The sequence below is a fragment of the Hipposideros armiger genome, unplaced genomic scaffold, assembly GCF_001890085.2.
Source record: "Hipposideros armiger isolate ML-2016 unplaced genomic scaffold, ASM189008v1 scaffold_195, whole genome shotgun sequence".
Lineage (NCBI taxonomy): Eukaryota > Metazoa > Chordata > Mammalia > Chiroptera > Hipposideridae > Hipposideros > Hipposideros armiger.
This window is the reverse complement of record NW_017731545.1, coordinates 2,215,836-2,234,079: the sequence shown is the minus strand read 5'-3', so window position 1 is coordinate 2,234,079 and position 18,244 is coordinate 2,215,836. Positions and strand designations below refer to the sequence as shown.

At 35.8% G+C, this 18,244-nt stretch overlaps 1 protein-coding gene across 7 annotated transcripts in view; it reads left to right on the top strand.

Moving 5' to 3' along the window:
* Nucleotides 1–18,244, top strand: part of RALGAPA2 (Ral GTPase activating protein catalytic subunit alpha 2) — a 367,104-nt gene that overhangs the window by 147,198 nt on the left and 201,662 nt on the right. For 5 of the 7 annotated variants that reach the window (XR_002125215.1, XM_019653124.1, XM_019653126.1 and 2 more), the window contains exons 16-19: nucleotides 1,806–1,970; nucleotides 6,043–6,183; nucleotides 12,744–12,881; nucleotides 14,388–14,485. Coding sequence is in view for 6 of the 7 variants with exons in the window: in XM_019653124.1 (XP_019508669.1) it covers nucleotides 1,806–1,970; nucleotides 6,043–6,183; nucleotides 12,744–12,881; nucleotides 14,388–14,485 (542 nt within the window). In the remaining variant the exon portion in view is untranslated. The remainder of the gene's footprint in view (nucleotides 1–1,805; nucleotides 1,971–6,042; nucleotides 6,184–12,743; nucleotides 12,882–14,387; nucleotides 14,486–18,244) is intronic. The other 2 variants (XM_019653128.1, XM_019653123.1) reach the window with 1 other exon arrangement.

The following is an 18,244-nucleotide window of genomic DNA, read 5'->3' as shown; positions in this document are numbered from 1 at the left end:
CAAGTCTCTTAAACTATTTTCATTGTTTTTTCTTTTTTTTTCTTTTTGTTTTTCCAACTGGGTGATTTCTGCTATTTTGTCTTCTAAATCACTGATCCGATCCTCTGCTTCATCTAATCTACTGGTGATTCCTTCGAGTGTGTTCTTCATTTCAGTTACTGTAGTCTTTAGTTCTACCTGGTTGTTTTTTATGAATTCTGTATCCTTCTTTATGTCCTCCTTAAGTTCCTTAAACATTCTTATCATCAGTGTTCTAACTCTTGTCTCTGAAAGGTTGGATACCTCTGTTTCGTTTAGTTGCATTTCTTGAGGTTTCTTCTGATCTTTTACTTGGACATGTTTCTTTGTTTCTTCATTCTAGCTGTCACTCTGATTGCTTTGATGTATTAGATCATCAGCAAGTGAGTCGTTTTGCCAACCCCACTGTTTCTCCAGCCGCCCCCAGCCTCAATGAGCCGAGCAAAGAGAGTCCTCACTATTTTCTACTTCCAGCTATCTTCTTCCTGGCAAAGTAACTCTGGGGTGGTGAGCACAGTGTGGGGCTGGAGGGTCTCGCCCCCAACCGGAGAAGCCTCCCCACCGCTGAGGTGTCCCTCACAGGGTTTGCCCTCTCTCATCTCCGCCCTTCATACTGGATTTGACGTGGCCTCCTCTTTAAGTCCTTCATTCAGAGGTTCTGCTCATCTAGGGTTCAGGGAACTTCCGAGGTTGAATATCTTATAAATTATTTGTAATTTTGGTGTGATCCTGGGAGGTAGTCGGCACAGCGTATGTCTATTCTGCCATCTTACTGGAAGTCTCCTGAAATTCTTGTAATGTACCCTCTCCATCAGTCCCCTGCAGTATTTTCTTGCCTCCCACTGTACAAACACAGAGAGTGCTGGAAAAAGATAAGCTTGTCTTAACAAGGTAAACAACTTCAAAAAACACTGTTTTCAGAAGGATACAACATTTAATTAATTAATGACCACGGCACATGTTGCTGATTTATTATATTGCCTTATTCTAAAAATAGATTTAAATATTAATTATAGAGATACTTGCCTTCTAAGTACTGGATTTGTAGAAACAAAGTACACTCTCAGAGGAACCTGAGTGTGAAAACAAGCCACAAGTGGCATCCACTGGCTACATCATACCTGTGCAGAAATCTCTTAGTGTCTCATTCTCTTTTCTCCTGTATTTCTTTTGGACCCTTGACCACTCTTTTGAAATATTTGACCAGAGCAATACCAGAGGAAAGAAGAGAAGTTGAATCACAGAGCTGTAATATTTTATTATTCTAGAGCTTTGCGAAAAAAGTATGTATTATTTGTAGATTTTCATTTTTCTGGCTCATTTGACTGAGTATATAGGCATAAATTTGTCTTGGGCACTTGTGGAGAGGTTGGCGCCTATAGGATGGAGTACTACTCAAAAGTCAGGATCTCTAATTTCCTGGTGTATAAAAGTTTTTGGAATGTTTTGGGAGCAGTGGTATAACGTCATTTGACATTGTTCTTATATTGAGAAAGGTCTAATAATGGTTTTGTATATTAGAGTGAATACTAATTATGAAGATATAATTTTCATGAGACTATTGAAGATGCTGGAAAAATACTTTAGCAACAGGAATTTTTAGATTACCGATATATGAATAACTTCCTAAATTACAATATAAGAAAGTGGTATCTAATTTGCCACAAGACAAACTGCTGATTATATATAATCGTGGGTATGAAATTTGCTGAGCATTATAGGCTATGAAATGAATAATAATGAATTCAGCCTTTAGATTATTTTTTTTCTTGTCTTACATGTATCAGGCTGTGTTCTAGATTCTCAGAAAGGAACCACTGTGGGAAGATCCTTTTCTCTCAGCTGGCGAAGCCACCCAGATGTGACCGAGCCAATGCGATTTAGGAGTGCCACCACATCTGGGGCACCAGGAATTGAGAAAGCAAGAAATATTGTTCGCCAAAAAGCAACCGGTAAATATTTATTTAAATATTTCCCAAAGGTCTTGTTGTTATTTAAAATGGATTTATAGGAATAAAACGTTGTAAGAGTTTTAAAATTCCACTCAGAACTTAAATACTAGACCTTTTATTAAATGAGATGTCTCAGTAGCCTTTTAACTTTCTGTTCTGGTCACTTTTCAAATCAGTTTTTGATATTTATTTCCAAATCCTTCATTATGAAAAAGAACTTGAGATGTTAATACTGACTGACATATTTGTGCAAAAGAGAAAATAGATGTTTTGTTTGAACATTTAGGAAAATAGATTCTTAGTAATCACACAATTAGTTGCTTATTGTTGTTGAACATGTTAATCTTGAGAGAGTGTGGCAACTTGTTCCAGCAATTTAAAGTAGAATAATGCAATTAGTTTTCAGGGCTAGATCAAGGCATTTCAATTTTTTGCCTCTTTGGAAAATTGAGCTTTTCTTGCCTATAGATATTGTCCTTACAGCCTGTTAGAATAAATAGGAACTTGACCAAGAACTCCCAGTTAATCAGACTGCTTTGCTATACTTGACTCTTAAAACAAAAAGAAAAATTTTCTTTTTTTTTTTAAAGATTTTATTGGGGAATTGGGGGAGGGGAATAGTGCTGGGGAAAATGACCAGCCAAGTTGTTGTTCTTCAATCTTTGTTGTGGAGGGGGCCACAACGTCAGCAGCTCATGGCCGCTAAGCTCAAGGTGCTGTGTTCAGTCTTAGTTGCGGGTGGGCATAGCCACCATCCCATGCAGGAGTTGAACCAGCAGCCTTGTTGTTAAGAGCACATGCTGTATCCACTGAGCCATTCTGCCATCTGTTGGCAGCTCAGCTACAGCTTAGCTCAGGCGCAGCGTCATTGGCCCATGTGGGAATCAAACCAGCAGCCCTGTTGCTCAGAGCTCTCGCACTCTTAAGCCAACTTCAAAAAGAGAACTTTTCAAAAAGTAAACGTATATCCAGTATTTAATGAGAAGAAATAAAGCATGCACCCGCCCCCCGCCTGCCCATCCCAGTGACTTTGAGGCTGTAACTTAAGCTTAAAACAAATTTATCTGAGTTTCCTGTAGTTTCTCACATCAATAATACCATGCAATTGTAATTGATATTTCAGCATGTTGACTGCAGAAAGTCACAGTATCCTCTGGTCATAAATCAAAGATTTATTTACACTCAACATGTTTTACAGCGGTTAGTAAAGGCTTAGAATTCTGTTGGAGTTTTATGAAAGTATATTATACCTTAACCATGACTGTCTCATGCTTTTTTCTGTAGCATCTGTTGGTAATTATCACCTTATTTGCATTCACCTCCCATTCTACTTCCTGCTTTCCTTCATCCTGTCCCTTGAGGAGAGACCTTATTCCTGATAACAGGCAACTTTTGGGAAGACTTATTCATGACTTTTTATCTCATCCCAACTCCTAAAACCTCCTTTCTCCATCTCTGGATCTTTAAAAGAAAGGGATCAGAATAGAAATTTATGATAAAGGTGGCATCATGCCTGAGCTGCTCAGACTTCCTGCTGTTCCTCATAGCCCTTGAATTACTATAATAAAAGTGATCATTCATAACATGTTTTAAAACTTTTTTCTCACATTTTAATGAGCAGCAAATTATTGGACATTGCATGTTTCATATACCACTACTTGGCCAAAACACAGCCATAGAAGAGATTGCATCTTAGTTTCTCAACACATATTTTAGACCAACAATATTGTAGAGACACCTGTACTTTTTAGGAATTCCTCAGCATATTTATGCCTGTGAGGTTCTGTTTATCAGTGTCCTCAGGTGTCTGAAAAGCCATGGTATTATAAAAATAAGAACTTTTACAAAATCATGTAAAGGTATTTGGAGTATGTCATTTAAAAACCATAAACCTGGCCTTTGTGGGATTAATTAAATTAAAAACACTTGAAACTATAACCTGTAAAATATAATGAAGATGAGAGCTACTGAGTTGGACAGATCTATTATCTTTATGTGTTTTATACACACATAGGTATAGATGCATATATATATATATTTCCTATTTTAATTTACATTTTTAAAAATTATAAAATATTATGACTCTTTTTTGTTGCCTGTGAAAGCAGTGGTCTTTGAAGATTTTATTATATCATGCTGTTTTATAAAATTAATCTACATAAACTAAATATTAGTGGTTTTACTCAGTTCTATAATTTTTACATTGTGTAATAATTCACTTTTTGTCTTTTAAAAAGGCCCAGAATATTTTCATAGTAGATTTTGATTTGTGTAGAAGTCACCTTTTAATGAGAGAACAGCAGCTCATGAAGTTAGTTTTTTCTACTTTTAGCATTAAGATGTTTACTATCGAAGACCCATTTGAAAGTGATTTTTTTCCCCAATCCCAATAAGAGAATAATTTAAGATTATTTTATTATGATTTGCCCCTCAGACTACACTTAGTTTGAGGAAATGTCAGTGATTGTGGCAAGAGGGAAATATAAAATAAGCAATTGCAGGGTAGGGAATGACAATTTAACAGAGAATGTACTAGTTTGTAACTTAAAAGGACTGGCAAGGAGAGTGTTAAAGAATTATAGAGTAAAACTTTGTTCCTGAATGTAAATGATGCTTAAATTTTAGATTTTAAAGTGAGTGATTAAAAATCAATTTCCACACAAAATAATTATTCTATATTTTATTATTTCTGAAATATCTAGTGATCAATTTTGGAAAAATGCACAATCATTTGATTTACAAAAGAAAAACTTTAAAAAATAACATTCAAATGCAACATCTCTGACATTGATAGATGAACAAATCTTTTAAGTCAGTCAGTTTAATGTTTACATGGAAGTCATTTTCACTTAAATATTATCTTACACGTTTGTGAATTGTAATGTAATTACATTGCAGATAGTCCTTTAGAGCTGGGAATTAGAGCTGGGAATACTGATGGTTGAAGGATGAAGGAAAAGACAGGAAAGTAAAAAGTTTGTTTCACTTTCTGCAAATGTGTCACTACTGTTTGTAGTTCTGTTTCATTAATGTTAAAATCACGTAAAGATAATAAAAACAGCAAGTAAACCTTTATATTTTTGTTTTAAAGATAAAACTGATTTTACTGATGGTGGTTTCGTATGTATGAGGCATATTCTCTTCCTGTGTCCATCCATTTTCTCAGATGGTCATTTTACCAGCAGTATATACAGAGGTTGCCAAAAATATATATACACATTTTAAGAAAGGAAAACTGTATTAAAATTGTAATACTCAATATATACCGATAACAAAAGATGAATACAAGTCACATTTGACTTCTGCAATTACAAGAGGTGCTCAAAGTGGTTACCATCAGCATCCAGACACTTCTGATTACGGCGAACTGCTGCTTGAGCAACGTTGACCAAAGTGTCCATTTGTATACATTTTTTTTGGCATCCCTGGTAGAAAACTTAAGAGTACCATAAAGTTCACAATAGGAAATTATGGATTTAATAAGCAAGAAATGTGATATAAAAGGATGGGTTCCATGGAGATTTTTACCTTTTTTTTCACTTATCAAATCTTTTAACGTTTAACCTGATTTTTATGTGTTCTTAAGCTTTTAGGATATTTAATTTACTAAATGATTTGCTTTTGAATACAGTCAGCTCTCAGTAAACTAATTTTTGAATTATGTATTATTTATAGAACAATTTTCATCTTAGGCTAGATTTTCCCTCCCTCACCATGGTCTTTTTGTTTGTATCCTTTAGAAAGGGAAAACTGATTATAATGTCTGCCCAAATAAGCAACCCTAGTGCTAATCTGATACATAGCAGAGGACAAAGAAAGACTAAACATGTAAAGCATTCTAAAATAAGATTGATTATTTGTGAATTGCCCATTCTCCCATGTCATTAGAATGACTGAAAGTTGGCTGTATTTAAAGACAATGATTAAATACTGTGCTTTGTAGTGACTGCCTTTAAAATTTAAAATGACCTTCTTTACATACTTAAAGAGAGCCCAGAAAAATAATAATGAAAAAGAAGTGAAAGATCCTGATGTTCTTCTGACATAATTATTACTTTATCTCTCCTGGAAGCTAAGAGAAGCCAGTCTATCAGCAACTGTGTGCACCTTTCTGAGGCTTTGCCCGCCACTAAAAGCATCCCGCTCCTCCTACACACCGTGAGCGCTCTCTTACCTGGTCTTTCTTACTCCTCTTGCTCTCACAGGCTGTCAGGTACTGTAATGCTGTCTCGTGTCTGTCAGCGTCCCTGGGCTTCTCCTGCTTGCCTCTGGGCCTTGCTTCCTTTGTAAATATCCCCATATCACGCATGCATGCCTGGGCATTGCATTTTGCGTTTATTTTCAACGAATATTAATAATTGTTTTTATGTAATTAGATATTTAGTGCCTATTAGATAGTAAAAAAAAGTTTTGTAACACCACTGGTCATTGCATCCTTAGTTAAGAAGGATAAGAGAATAATATAGTTTTTAATAGGGGAAAACAGTGATGCCTGGTGTACCGTCTATACAGTGCCTAGAGAACGGAAGAGGATTTTCATAAATTTTATCAGTTTATACAGATTCATAATGATTATTGAGATTTGAGAGAAAAAATGCTAATTTTCCAAACAAAGAAACATTGTTCCTGGTCTTCAGCCAATTAAAATTGTGTTTAGCTACATGAGGTTTACACACAGTACGTTTTCTGGTTTATTAAGATGTTACAGCACCAAAAGTGATTTTTGGCATAGATATCTAAAGAAAAGGATTTGCTTTGCTCTACAATGAATAATTAGGTCTAAGTCTACTTGTTTTTCAATGATTTTAAAATAAAATGAATCTTTTTACTAAAGACGGAAATATTTTCATGTTCTTTTTTATTTTCAGAAAGATGGCATTATAAATTAGTATTTATTTAATATTGGCAATAGCCTAATTGTGTCTTTCTGTAACACTAAATAGTGTCATACGGCTTTGTGTTATAGTGGCATACTGTGGTTATAGCAAAGCAAAATTAAAGCTTAATTCCCCTAGAGAGTATGTAAAATATCATATTATTTAATTTACAGAATATGAGGAAAGAAGAGTCAGGACAATGGTTCTTTGAAAATTCCTTTTCCGTAGTAAATACCAAAGGTGAAAAACTAAGAATGGTACATGGGAAGATGGGCACCAGTCAATTATATAAATTGCTGATGCCCATTAACTGCTTGATAATTTGGTTTTCAAAAAAATGCTACTGCCTAGAGATGATTCACACAGTACTTTAAGTAGTTTTGTTTTCTTTTTGGCTGATATACACTTACATCCAAAATGAGTTTGTTGCATGGTTTAGAGTTTTCTTTTTTCACAGTCCATTTTTTCCCCATATTGTTTCATTTAAGTTTTTTACTAGTTTGTCCAGAATATATTCTCAGAAGACATCTCTTCTTGCTAGTAGAAGAATCTCATTTTGGAAACTGTTTTCTTATTCAGTATTATATTTTACTTTACTCAAGATTCTTGATTCCCATATATACTTACCTAGTTCCCACAGAAGTTGAATATGATTTAGAGCAGTGGTTCTCAACTGGGGATGATTTTGCCCCTCAGGGAACATTTGGCAATGTCTAGAGACATTTTTGGTTGTCATGACTGGGGCAGTGGGTGGGGAGCCAGGGATGTTGCTAAACATCCTATAAAGCTCAGGACAGCCTCCATCACAAAGATTTATCTGACCCAAAATATCAGTAGTGCTGAAGTTGAGAGATCCTGATTTAGAGTGAAATGAAGCAGGCCATGCTGAGTCTGTGTTTTCCTCCCTTTGCCATCCTTATTCCTGCTTTGATAGCACAAAGGGTAAAGGGACTTAGCAGTATAGCGACTTTGAGAGAACAATCTGCTGTTTGTTCTTTCTGTTTCATCTGACAACTAGAGTAACGAGCTCTGCCTTAATCTGATACGATTTGTTCTTTACTATTGAAGTGATGTCATTGTCCTTTCTGACTGTTCTATCAAGAGACTGGGCCAAGAGTAATGCATATCAGTCCTCAGTCTTAGATCGTACATTCTCTACTGGTTCACACAATAGAGTGTTAAATTTGTGCTCCAATTTAAATCCTAGTGTGTTGGCATATCTTGCTAACCTGTTGCTAAATATAGATGTAGATAGGTATACATCCATCTATACATAATATTCAGGCACTCCTAATGCTGACTTTCTGGCCACAAGTTCTTTACTATAAAAGTCATTGCAGGGCCGGCCGAGTGGCTCAGTTGGTTAAGAGCTTGCTCAAGAGTTTGAGCTCTGAGCAACAGCGGATTGATTCCCGGCATGAGCTGAGCAGCCGCTGAGCTGCCAACCGGTGGCAGGATGGCTCAGCTAAAAAAAAAAAAAAAAGTCATTGCTAATTTTGTTTTCGTTTAAGTTAACATTTTTTGTTTTGGTTTCTTATCTATTCAACCCACCAATTTGTGTTAATAATACAGATAGAGAATTACTTACCTTCAGCCACTATTATATCTTAACTCTGATCCCTTTGAGACTCTTTATTTGACTTTTAGGAAAGTTACAACCACCTGTAGCCATTAATATGAATAGCTACATAAACACGTGGGAGGTAGACCTGGCACTTTCAGTGATTTCCCTTTTTCTCCTTTGTGGAAGCAGTGCTTTCCAGCTGTTATGCAATTTTAACTGCTTTTATGTTAGGACATTTATTAGTCTGTAGTGCTTACAGGCCATGCAGATGGTAGATTTTATTTTTTGTTTAGGAACATTGTAATAGTGGAAATTAGAGGATTGGTGATCTTCTCTCATTCTAAAAGAGACTTAATGGGACCTAATCGAAAGCCTCACTTAGCTGTTTCTGCATCTGGTTCTCTCGCTTCCAGGTAGTACTTTCTGAGCTTGTTGTCAGGGTCCAGACTTATTCCTTTGGACCTTGTGGGAAACCTCAAGATGCTAAGTTGATTACATCTCTTGTGATTTTATAGGGTCAAGTTGGTATCGTGCACAATGCTTTTAAAGTTAGGAACATACTACTAATTTTGCTTATCCAATCTTACATGAGTGGTAAATGGAACCCAGAATTTTGGTAATTGAAGAATGAATCTCAATCAATTTAATAAGGTTGATTAAGGAAATCTTAGATTAAATAAAGAGTGAGTGAAATTGTTTTAAAAACTAGTCAGATGGCTAGAATAAATAGAAGTTTCTGAAGAGATTACACACTTAATTTAGTCATGCTGATTCAGTGGGAAAAAGTGAAATTAGGTAATCCTTATTTGATCATTTTTCTAATGTTCTGAATGGAGCTTTAGAAAGCAATGATTTAGTAATGGTACTGTGTAACTTACACTATCAAGCTAGAAAGCGCATTTAAAATTTGGGTGATTTGATTAGCTATGCTTCAGAGAAAGTGAATGATGTGGTGAACCTGAGATAGAATTTAGCTCTCTGAAGTGATTCAAATAGAAATTGTGTGATATTCAAAACAGAGCATGCATTAGACCTCCGAGAATTTATAATGTAATTTTTATATAACTTAGATTGTTCTTTTTCTATTTTGAATATAAGATAATCCTGTGTCTTGATATGTGCATATCAGTATTAAAATGGTTTTAAGTTTGTTATGAATGAGTAACTCCAACTGACACTATAGAATGGGAGCAGCTTTAATGTTAGTTGCTTTTTCTTAACAAATAAAAAGCCAGCAGAGGGAGCCCAAGAACTGTTTTTGTGTTGTTTTTTGAGCTCAGGAACTGTTTTTTGGTTTTGTTTTGGTTTATTTTTTTTTTAAGGAATTGTATCAAGAAAATGTTTTGGTGTTCATTTATTCATTTATGCAAAACATATATTGAATATATACTTAGTACAAAGTATGAGAAAAGGCCAAGAAGTGTATGCTTTAAATCAGGGAATTGGGTTTAAATTGTGGGATAGAGAGAATTTAAAATTCTTTTTTTCACACTTTCCTAACAGTCAACTACAAGAATAGTTCAGGACAGTAGTCGCACAACAGCGCCCACAGCGTATTTGACACTGTGACTCTCCCATTCCTTCCCATCCACATCGTGGATGCTCCCACTCTCACCACTTTTGGTGGTTTCTGCAGGCTTGGACTTGCTCCATCTGAGAAGCCCCTTCCAACAGTGTTACAAAAACAAAGCCTTAAAGCTGCATTAGGCCAGCCTGTTGGGAAGGCAGACCAACTGGTGATGGCAGGCTCTTTGTGCGTCTGTTGTGTTGAGGACCAGTGGGGACACTCAGATTTGGAAGCCATGGTGCTGTGGCTGTGTTGCATCCCACCAGATGGTGATGTTTTTTTATATCTTTAAAAAGATGCTGCCAGTGTTGGCCCAGCTCCTGTTTCTTCTCATAGCCCAGTAACCAGCATCTTCTTGTTTTTGGCATCAGGTTTAAGTGAATAAAACCACTGTCCCACTATCCATAAAAACTGGCACTTGTCAATTATTTTTTAGAGAATTAGGAAGTTCTTGGGCTCCCTCTACTGGTATTAGATTAACAAGTAGGTTCGTTAACGAATATAAACTCTTCCCAAAAGGTTTCAGTGTCTTGTATAATTAGAATAAACAGTGAAAGAAAACAGCGGAAATGGGCTGACCCCGTGGTATTTGGCTTCTGTTGCCTAATGCTGAAGAGCCTAGAAGTAGACGCATGAAAAGGGCTTGGTCCATGCTTGGGGGGGTGTGGGCAGATCACACATGTGTACATAGGTCTTGTGTTTCTCTGTGGGAACATGCGCTAGTCTCAGCTATTCAAAAGAAGAGAAGAGAAGAGCAAAAATAGCCTGGAAAGATGAGGTTTAATGTCTGTCTGCTCTTGTACCTTGGCCTTCCTTTTGCTTACACCCTAAGTTCAGCTGCCCATCAGGATCTAAACTTAGACTGTGGCCTAGTACTCTGAATTCTAAGTGAAGGATCATACAAATTTCATAGTTTTCAGGTCTTATAACTTGTGTCAGTATACTTTAAATGGAATTATCATTTGGATAATATAAATAAAGTAGCAATCCTTTGTTGAAATCCTATCTCTCACATTTAGAATCTTCCTACATACAACTTCTTGGTTATGGCAAACCAGCACTTTGGTTTGTGGCTCAGATTAAAGGTTTATACAGAGGGTGGCAAATTGGCAGTGAGTCTTATTTCAGGTGAGGAATTGGGTGACACTGCCAGGTAAGATAATACAGGCTGAATTTTTATTAGTCTTTTCTTAGAAGCAGTGAAACTAGCTAATTAAACATTTTGGAAAATATGATGTTATAGTTATATGGATGTAAAGTTTCATGACTACATTAGTGAGTGTGGAGTCTGGTGAGGGATGCAGTGGTAGGGTCCACACACGGGACTACAAGTCCTGTAGGAGGAGTGTTCAGGTAGTATGGGAGGGAAGGAGGACAGAACAGGTGTGAGGTTAGCATAGAGGAGTGAGCAGTAGGAGGGAGACAGCAGCAGGTGCCAAGTAGACTAGGGTTGCTGGGGACTAAAGTAAGTGAGAGCTCCTTGTTGGGGGGGTCAACTCTGTGGGGCACGATCAAGGAGAGCCCTGTAATCACTGTGAGGAGCATGGGCTTGGGGCTTGACTACAATAATGGGCCTCGGTAGCGGGGGAGTGGTGTAGTCAGATCTTTGTTTTAGAGGGACCTCTCTGGGGCCACATAGAGGATAGATATGAGGGTGGCAAGAAAAGGAGGACAGTGACTAGTTAAGAGGTTATTGCAATAATCTAGGCAAAAGCTGATGCAACCCCAAAGCTGTGATTTTTAGAGAGAGAGCGTGGTGTGATCTTCCAGTGCCTTGGATTGTCTTTGGAGATTAAAATGAACCATGAAGTTTAGGAATGAGCTAGGAGGGAACTCATTCTCTAGGGAATATAGTTTATAATAATGCTAGCTGTGATTATCCAGTGCTCAGTACTCATTTGTGGTTTTCTATTTTATGTCACATATGTATTGATTCTCTAAAAAGACCAGTGGATCATTTTTGTACTTTAGTGATTAATTCAACATTGCATTTGGTGATATAAGCCATTAAACAATTATCGTATTTTATTTTGGACAGTTATGCATTTATTTGTTGAAAGAAATAATAGAGTTGAAATTCGTGTTTCCATTTGTCTTCCTTTAGAATGTGTGTGTGTGTATGCGTACGTGTGTACACACATGCTACTTTCTACTCCTCTGAAATGTAAAGGAGCCATTCAGTGTATCTCCTGGATCTCTCTTTTCTGGGCATGCCCATCACTGAAATTCCAAATGACTTTTACAGTTTTCAACTATTTCTGTGGCTTTTTCTCCCCTTTTTTTTCACCTTCACTTAGATTAAAATATAAAATGCTTTGTAGAGCTTGAAAATGTATTCTTGGAGTGGAATGTTAATGTTAACAAGTGTAGGAAATTTTATAATGTAGGTGATTACTTTACTGCACAATTTTTGTGAACAAACAATGCATCTACTGTGTTTCCCCGAAAATAAGACCTAGCCGGAGAATAAGCCATAGCATGATTCCTCCAGGATATGCAGGGCATGCACCCATCACATGAGGGTTTTATGACCTGTTTCAGGGAGAAAGGTGCCTTTTCCACACACTCCTTCAGCTTAAAATATTCAGTATGCCAAGGTGCCATATTTTGGCACCTAAAATCATGTGAGGGCTTATTTTCCAGCTAGGTCTTATTTTTGGGGAAGCAGGGTAAAACTACATTTTTAGAATTAGTTGTCTTAAGCAGAGAAATTTTTTTTTAAATCTTGAAATACATCCCTGCATGTTTTGCGTTCATGCCCACAGAAGTGGAAGAATGTCAGCTCTCAGAAAATGTACCTGCCGTTGAATCTGGCCACCTGGTGACAGAGCAGCAGCAGACACTCTTGCGGAGCAGCAGCACACCTGATGTCACGGAGCCGCTGTGCTCAGAGTCTTCTCAGGGTACGGAGGCGCTTCAGTTACTAATGCAGAACTATAGACTCTGCCTGGGAAGAAGCTGCACGTCATATTGCTTTCCACCTTTGTCCTAAGTCTGTCTCAGGGGAATTTACTTTTTAAGTTTGATTGCAAGGATGTGATTTTTTGCAGTAAAATATTTTCACCATTTATTTTAATACATTTATCTAAATTATATATCCACATATACACAGTTTTTTTCAGTGTGGCATGTTTGAGAAAGAAGTCCAGAGTAGATGGGTAGGCTGGAAGCAGAGTGTGTTATACCACAAGGTCAGGGAGAGCAGCAAGGTAGGGAAAAGGCAGGGCGGGATTCAGCAGACATGGAAACGGGCTATAAAGCAAGCCACAAATGTTGACAGTGAGAATGGGAAGCTGCCTAGACTTGTGAGACATTTTATTCGCAGCTTGTAGACTCTGCTGAGGTTGAAAATAATAACTTGTAATAGCATTAATCCAAACGTTTCTCCAACAACTTTAAAAAATAACAGGGTGTGGAAAGCAAAGAGGCAGATGGTTAGACCTATAAACAGTAAATAATGTGTTTTACACCGAAAGCACATGTTTAAATTGTGACTGGTGTCAGTGAACATACTTATTCAATTTAGTTTCATGAGTTAATTAAGAAATAAACCAACCTTAGTTATCTCACAGTTCTTAATGTCAGGGTCATACTAACCTCATCAAATGAGTAAGGAAGTATTGCCTCTTGGAAATCTTCTTGAAATAAGAAAATACAATGAAAAGTAACTAAAGAAATGTATTATATGAAGATTTTCTATTCTCTGAAAGGTTCTGTGTGAGATTGTTGTAATTTTTTTCCCCTTATGTATTTGGTAGAATCCACCATCTGCCTAGAGTTTAAAAATTTTTAAATCATTATAAGACTATTCAGATTTTCCTTTCCTATTTTGATTTTGATAAGTTTATTTTTCTAGGAATTTGTTCATCTCATGTATTTCTTTTCAAATTTATTGGTCCCAGATTATCATAAAATCTTCTTATGATCTTTTTAATATTTGCAGGCTTTGTGATGATATTCCCTTTTTAATTATTGATTCTGGATATTTGTTGTTGCTGACACCGGTCTAGTCTTGAGCAATACCAAGCCACCTGACTGGCTTCTTCTTCCTGTCAGCTCACCTCGCTAACTCAGGAAGCTTTGCTCGGAGATCCTTTTCCCAGGCCCCCAGGCCAAGTCTTGTTGTCCTCCCCTTGCTAACAATGTGCTAAGTGGACCTATTGGCCACAGTGAGTAGCATTCAATCCTCTCTTTCTTAAAAGCTCTCTCTGGGCCAAAGAGAGCAGGTCTATCCTGTAGACTTGACCCATAGGCTACCAATTTGCCAGACCTATGACTTCTGTTTTCATGTATCTTAGAATGTCTACATTTAATAATTACCTACATATAAAACATTTTTCCAATTTTACTATATGAAATATTCCTTCTGTTGATTTTATTTTTATTTTTATTTTTTGCCAAATCTCTAGGTCAAGTGGTAGAAAATGCACAGAATTTGAGTTCTTCAGAGTATAAGCCTATTCAAGAGAATAAAGGACATGTGAAGAAAGAACATGAAGGAATAACAGTAAGATATTTTCAAACCAAATCAATTTGTCATTAAAATAAACATTTAAGTTATTGGCCCAATAAATAAATTTATTAGTGGCAGTAATACTTTAAAAAATATTTTCCATTTAGATGGGTCATAAGCCCAAACAATTCTTGAAATCTTTTAAAGTCTTGCTTGCTTTCTTGTAAAATTATAATCACGTTACAAAAATAGAAAAAAATAACATAAAATGGAATTTGCCACCTGGTCTATATGTGGCATTCTGTATTTTTATTATTTTTTTTAATTTTTAAATTTTTTATTTTTTAGCTGAGGCATCCTGCCACCTGTTGGCAGCTCAGCGGCAGCTCAGTTCGGGCTGGGAATCGAACCAGCAAACCTATTGCTCAGAGCTCGCACTCTTGAGTGAGCTCTTAACCAATTGAGCCACTGGGCTGGCCCCGGCATTCTGTATTTTTAATCAGGTATCCTTGCCTTTCAAACATACATTCAGATTCCTTTTCCTGACATCATTTAGATAGCAGCCTCCACCTGACATGAGTGAATTTTTGCAAAGATCTGTTATGGTGGTTTTTTTTTATATGTAAAATAGCACTTTTTAAACAAATATAAAGTATAAAGAAGAAAATTTTAAAGTAGCTCATAACTTGTTTATGCAGATAACTCCTATTTATTCATTTTTTTAAAAATGTCGTATATATTCATAGAAAATTCAAACTTCACAGAGAGTTACAACATAAGAAAAAGCGTCTCCCTTGCCTGGAAGATAACCAATGTAAAGTGTCTTCTCTCTTTATTTTTTAAAAGGCCCATATTTCGTCGTATATAATGTGCTCCCCGTATATAATGCGCACCCACATTTTTTACCCAAACTTTCAGGGGAAAAAAACCTTTCGTTTTAAGTTTTTAATTCAAATTTTTATTTGTTTACATTTAGGTACTTGTTTTTTGTCTTATAAAGGAATTTTAGCATTTATTTTTTAACATATTATGGTACAAGAAATTTTATGTAGCAAATAATTTCAAAGTACAAGAACAGATACAAGATACAAGAAGTTTTATGTACTGGTAACACATTACGATATTTACGCATCATAGAAGGCCAAGAACTCTTCATTGTTGCAAGTTCGTCTTAAGTTCAAAACAGATGATCATATTCCAGGGTATCATTTTGCATATGGATATCGTTGTTGATTTCTAGATTTACACTTTTAACTCATAAGCATAAATAGGAGAATTAAAAACATTTATGTAGATACGGAATTAGCACTACCCATATTTAATGCGCATCCTTATTTTTCCCTCACAAATTTAGGCAAAAAAGTGCACATTATACACTGCAAAATATGGTATATTATGTATGTATATTTCAATAATCACATAAAGACCCTCAAACCCACTATTCAGCTTAAAAACTAAAACATTTCCAGTGGCACTGCTCTGGGCACATAAATTCTTTCCTTGTCCCCTCAGAGAGCAGCAATTTTTTGGCTTTGGTGTTTATCATGCCCTTGTTTTGCTCTGTATATGTATGTCTAAATAATATATCCTTTTGTTTTCCTTATTTTTAAAACTTTATAAAAGTCATATTATTGCTTTAGTTACTGAGTTATGTATTTTTAAGATTCATCCACATTATGATATGTCGCTGTAGTTCATAAACTTTTCTCTGCTGTATGTTATTTCACTGTCTACAATTTATTTCCATTCTCTTGTTGATAGACATTTAGATTGCTTCATTGTTTTTAATCAAAGATGCAGCTATGTACTTTCTTGTATATGTTTCAAGATCTACATGTTTACGGTTTTCTCTAGGGTGGAGTAGAATTCATGAGTCCAAGTAGAACAATGTTCTCTACAAGAGAATATGTGTTTTCCAAAGTTGGTGCACCAGTTATATTTCTGCCAGCAATGTGTAGAGTTGCCATTCATTCACATTCTTGTCAACACTTGCTATTGTCAGATTTAAAATTTTTATGAGCCAAGTGGGTGAAAGTGGAATCTAATTTTTGTATTTTCCAGATTAATAATAAACTTTAAAGTCTTTCCATATGTTGACTGATCATGTGTGTTTCATCTATAAAATGCCTAGTGATGTCTTTATCATTTTCCTATTAATTTATCATTTTCTCTTTAATTTGTACTAATTCTTTATATAGTCTGAATACTGATCTTATTTTAATTGTTTCTGGCAAATATCTTCTTCCAGCACACGGCTTATATTTTCACTTTCTCTATGGTGGGTTTTTTTTTTTTTTTTTTGATGAGCAGAAGTTCTTAATTTTGCTATCCTTCTTTATCAACCATTTTATGGTTAGGTTTTATGAAAGCTTTAAAATACTAACTCCAAAGGAATAAAAATATTGTATTTTATAAGTGTTTGCATTTTACTTTACACATTTAAGTCTTTCCTCCATCTGGAGTTGATTCTTATGTATAGAGTGAGGCAGGGGTCCAATTTTCTTTTTTACCCACATGGGTAACTACTGTCCCAGGTCCCATTTATTGAATCTGTTTTTCCCTTCATTGATCTGAAATGCTACCTGTCTCTTGTATGTGCTATTTCCTTGTGTGAGTCTTTATTTCAATGCTTCTTATCTTGATTTATTGGTTACTTTGTTTCTCTGTACAATACTGTAAAGTCGTAATTACTGTAGTTCTCCACTTTTCTCCCTTCCCTCTCCTTCTAATGGAAGCTAGTTTTCTACTATCTTTTGTCTTTCATTGTTAATATTGGGAAGTCGTCCATCCATTCTATTTGTTGTTTCTTGTTGTTCTTTGTCCTAGTCCTTCATTTTCACTACAGTATGTTTAGGTACAGTTTCTTTTGGTTTATATGTTTGTCCTTTTTGATATATGCTATGTGCCAGCTATCTGTGGATGTTGCCTTCCATTGTGTTTGGAAAATTCTTGGTAATCATTTCTTCAAATATTTCCTCTTTTTTGTGCTCTGTGCTCTTTCCTTCTGGAATTCTGGGTAGAAATATATTTAGACTTTCTCAGTCTGTCTTGCATGTCTTTTAAGCCCCTTTCATATTTTCCATTCTCCTTGGCCCTCTTGGGTACATTCTAGGTAATTCATCAGATCCGTCTTTCATTTAGCTCAGTTCTCTTTTCACTCATATGTATGTAGTCTGCTGTTTAATACTTCCATTGAGTTTTTTAGTTCAGCATACACCCTTTGCTTCTGAAAGTTCAGCTTGATTCTTTTCAAATATATCTATAATTTCTAATCAACTCTTGTTGCTTGTTCATATTTGTGATTGTCATCTTTTATTTCTTTAAACTATTCACATTATAATTCTAAATTCCTTATGTGATTATCTGAAATCGTTGTTTCTGAGGATTTCAAGAAGTTATTTCATGTTTCTGAGACTCTTGTTCATGGGATTTATTATTTCCTTTGATGTTTGGTGATCTTTGATTGAGTTCCAAGATGGCTGATCTTCATCTATAGAAAACCTGGATGTCTGAAGTGATGGAGTTTCACCAGGGCATTTGCATTCGTTTCTTCCAGAAAGTGGGGTGTGCTACTTTAATCCTTTAGAGTCTTGCTTCTTTTGCCACTGGCAGTGGTAATATTAGATTTACCCTTGGGATAGCCCATTTCACTACCCAGATTTTTACTTGCTTTTGGGGTGTGTGTGAATCACTTGGAGATTTATTTTACTTCCTACAAGTCCCAGATTGCAACCCAAATTTTTATGTAGGCTGTGGTTCTATAGCTGCAAGACATTTCATTTCTTAGTCAGAAGCAGAAAAACCTGCCTTCTG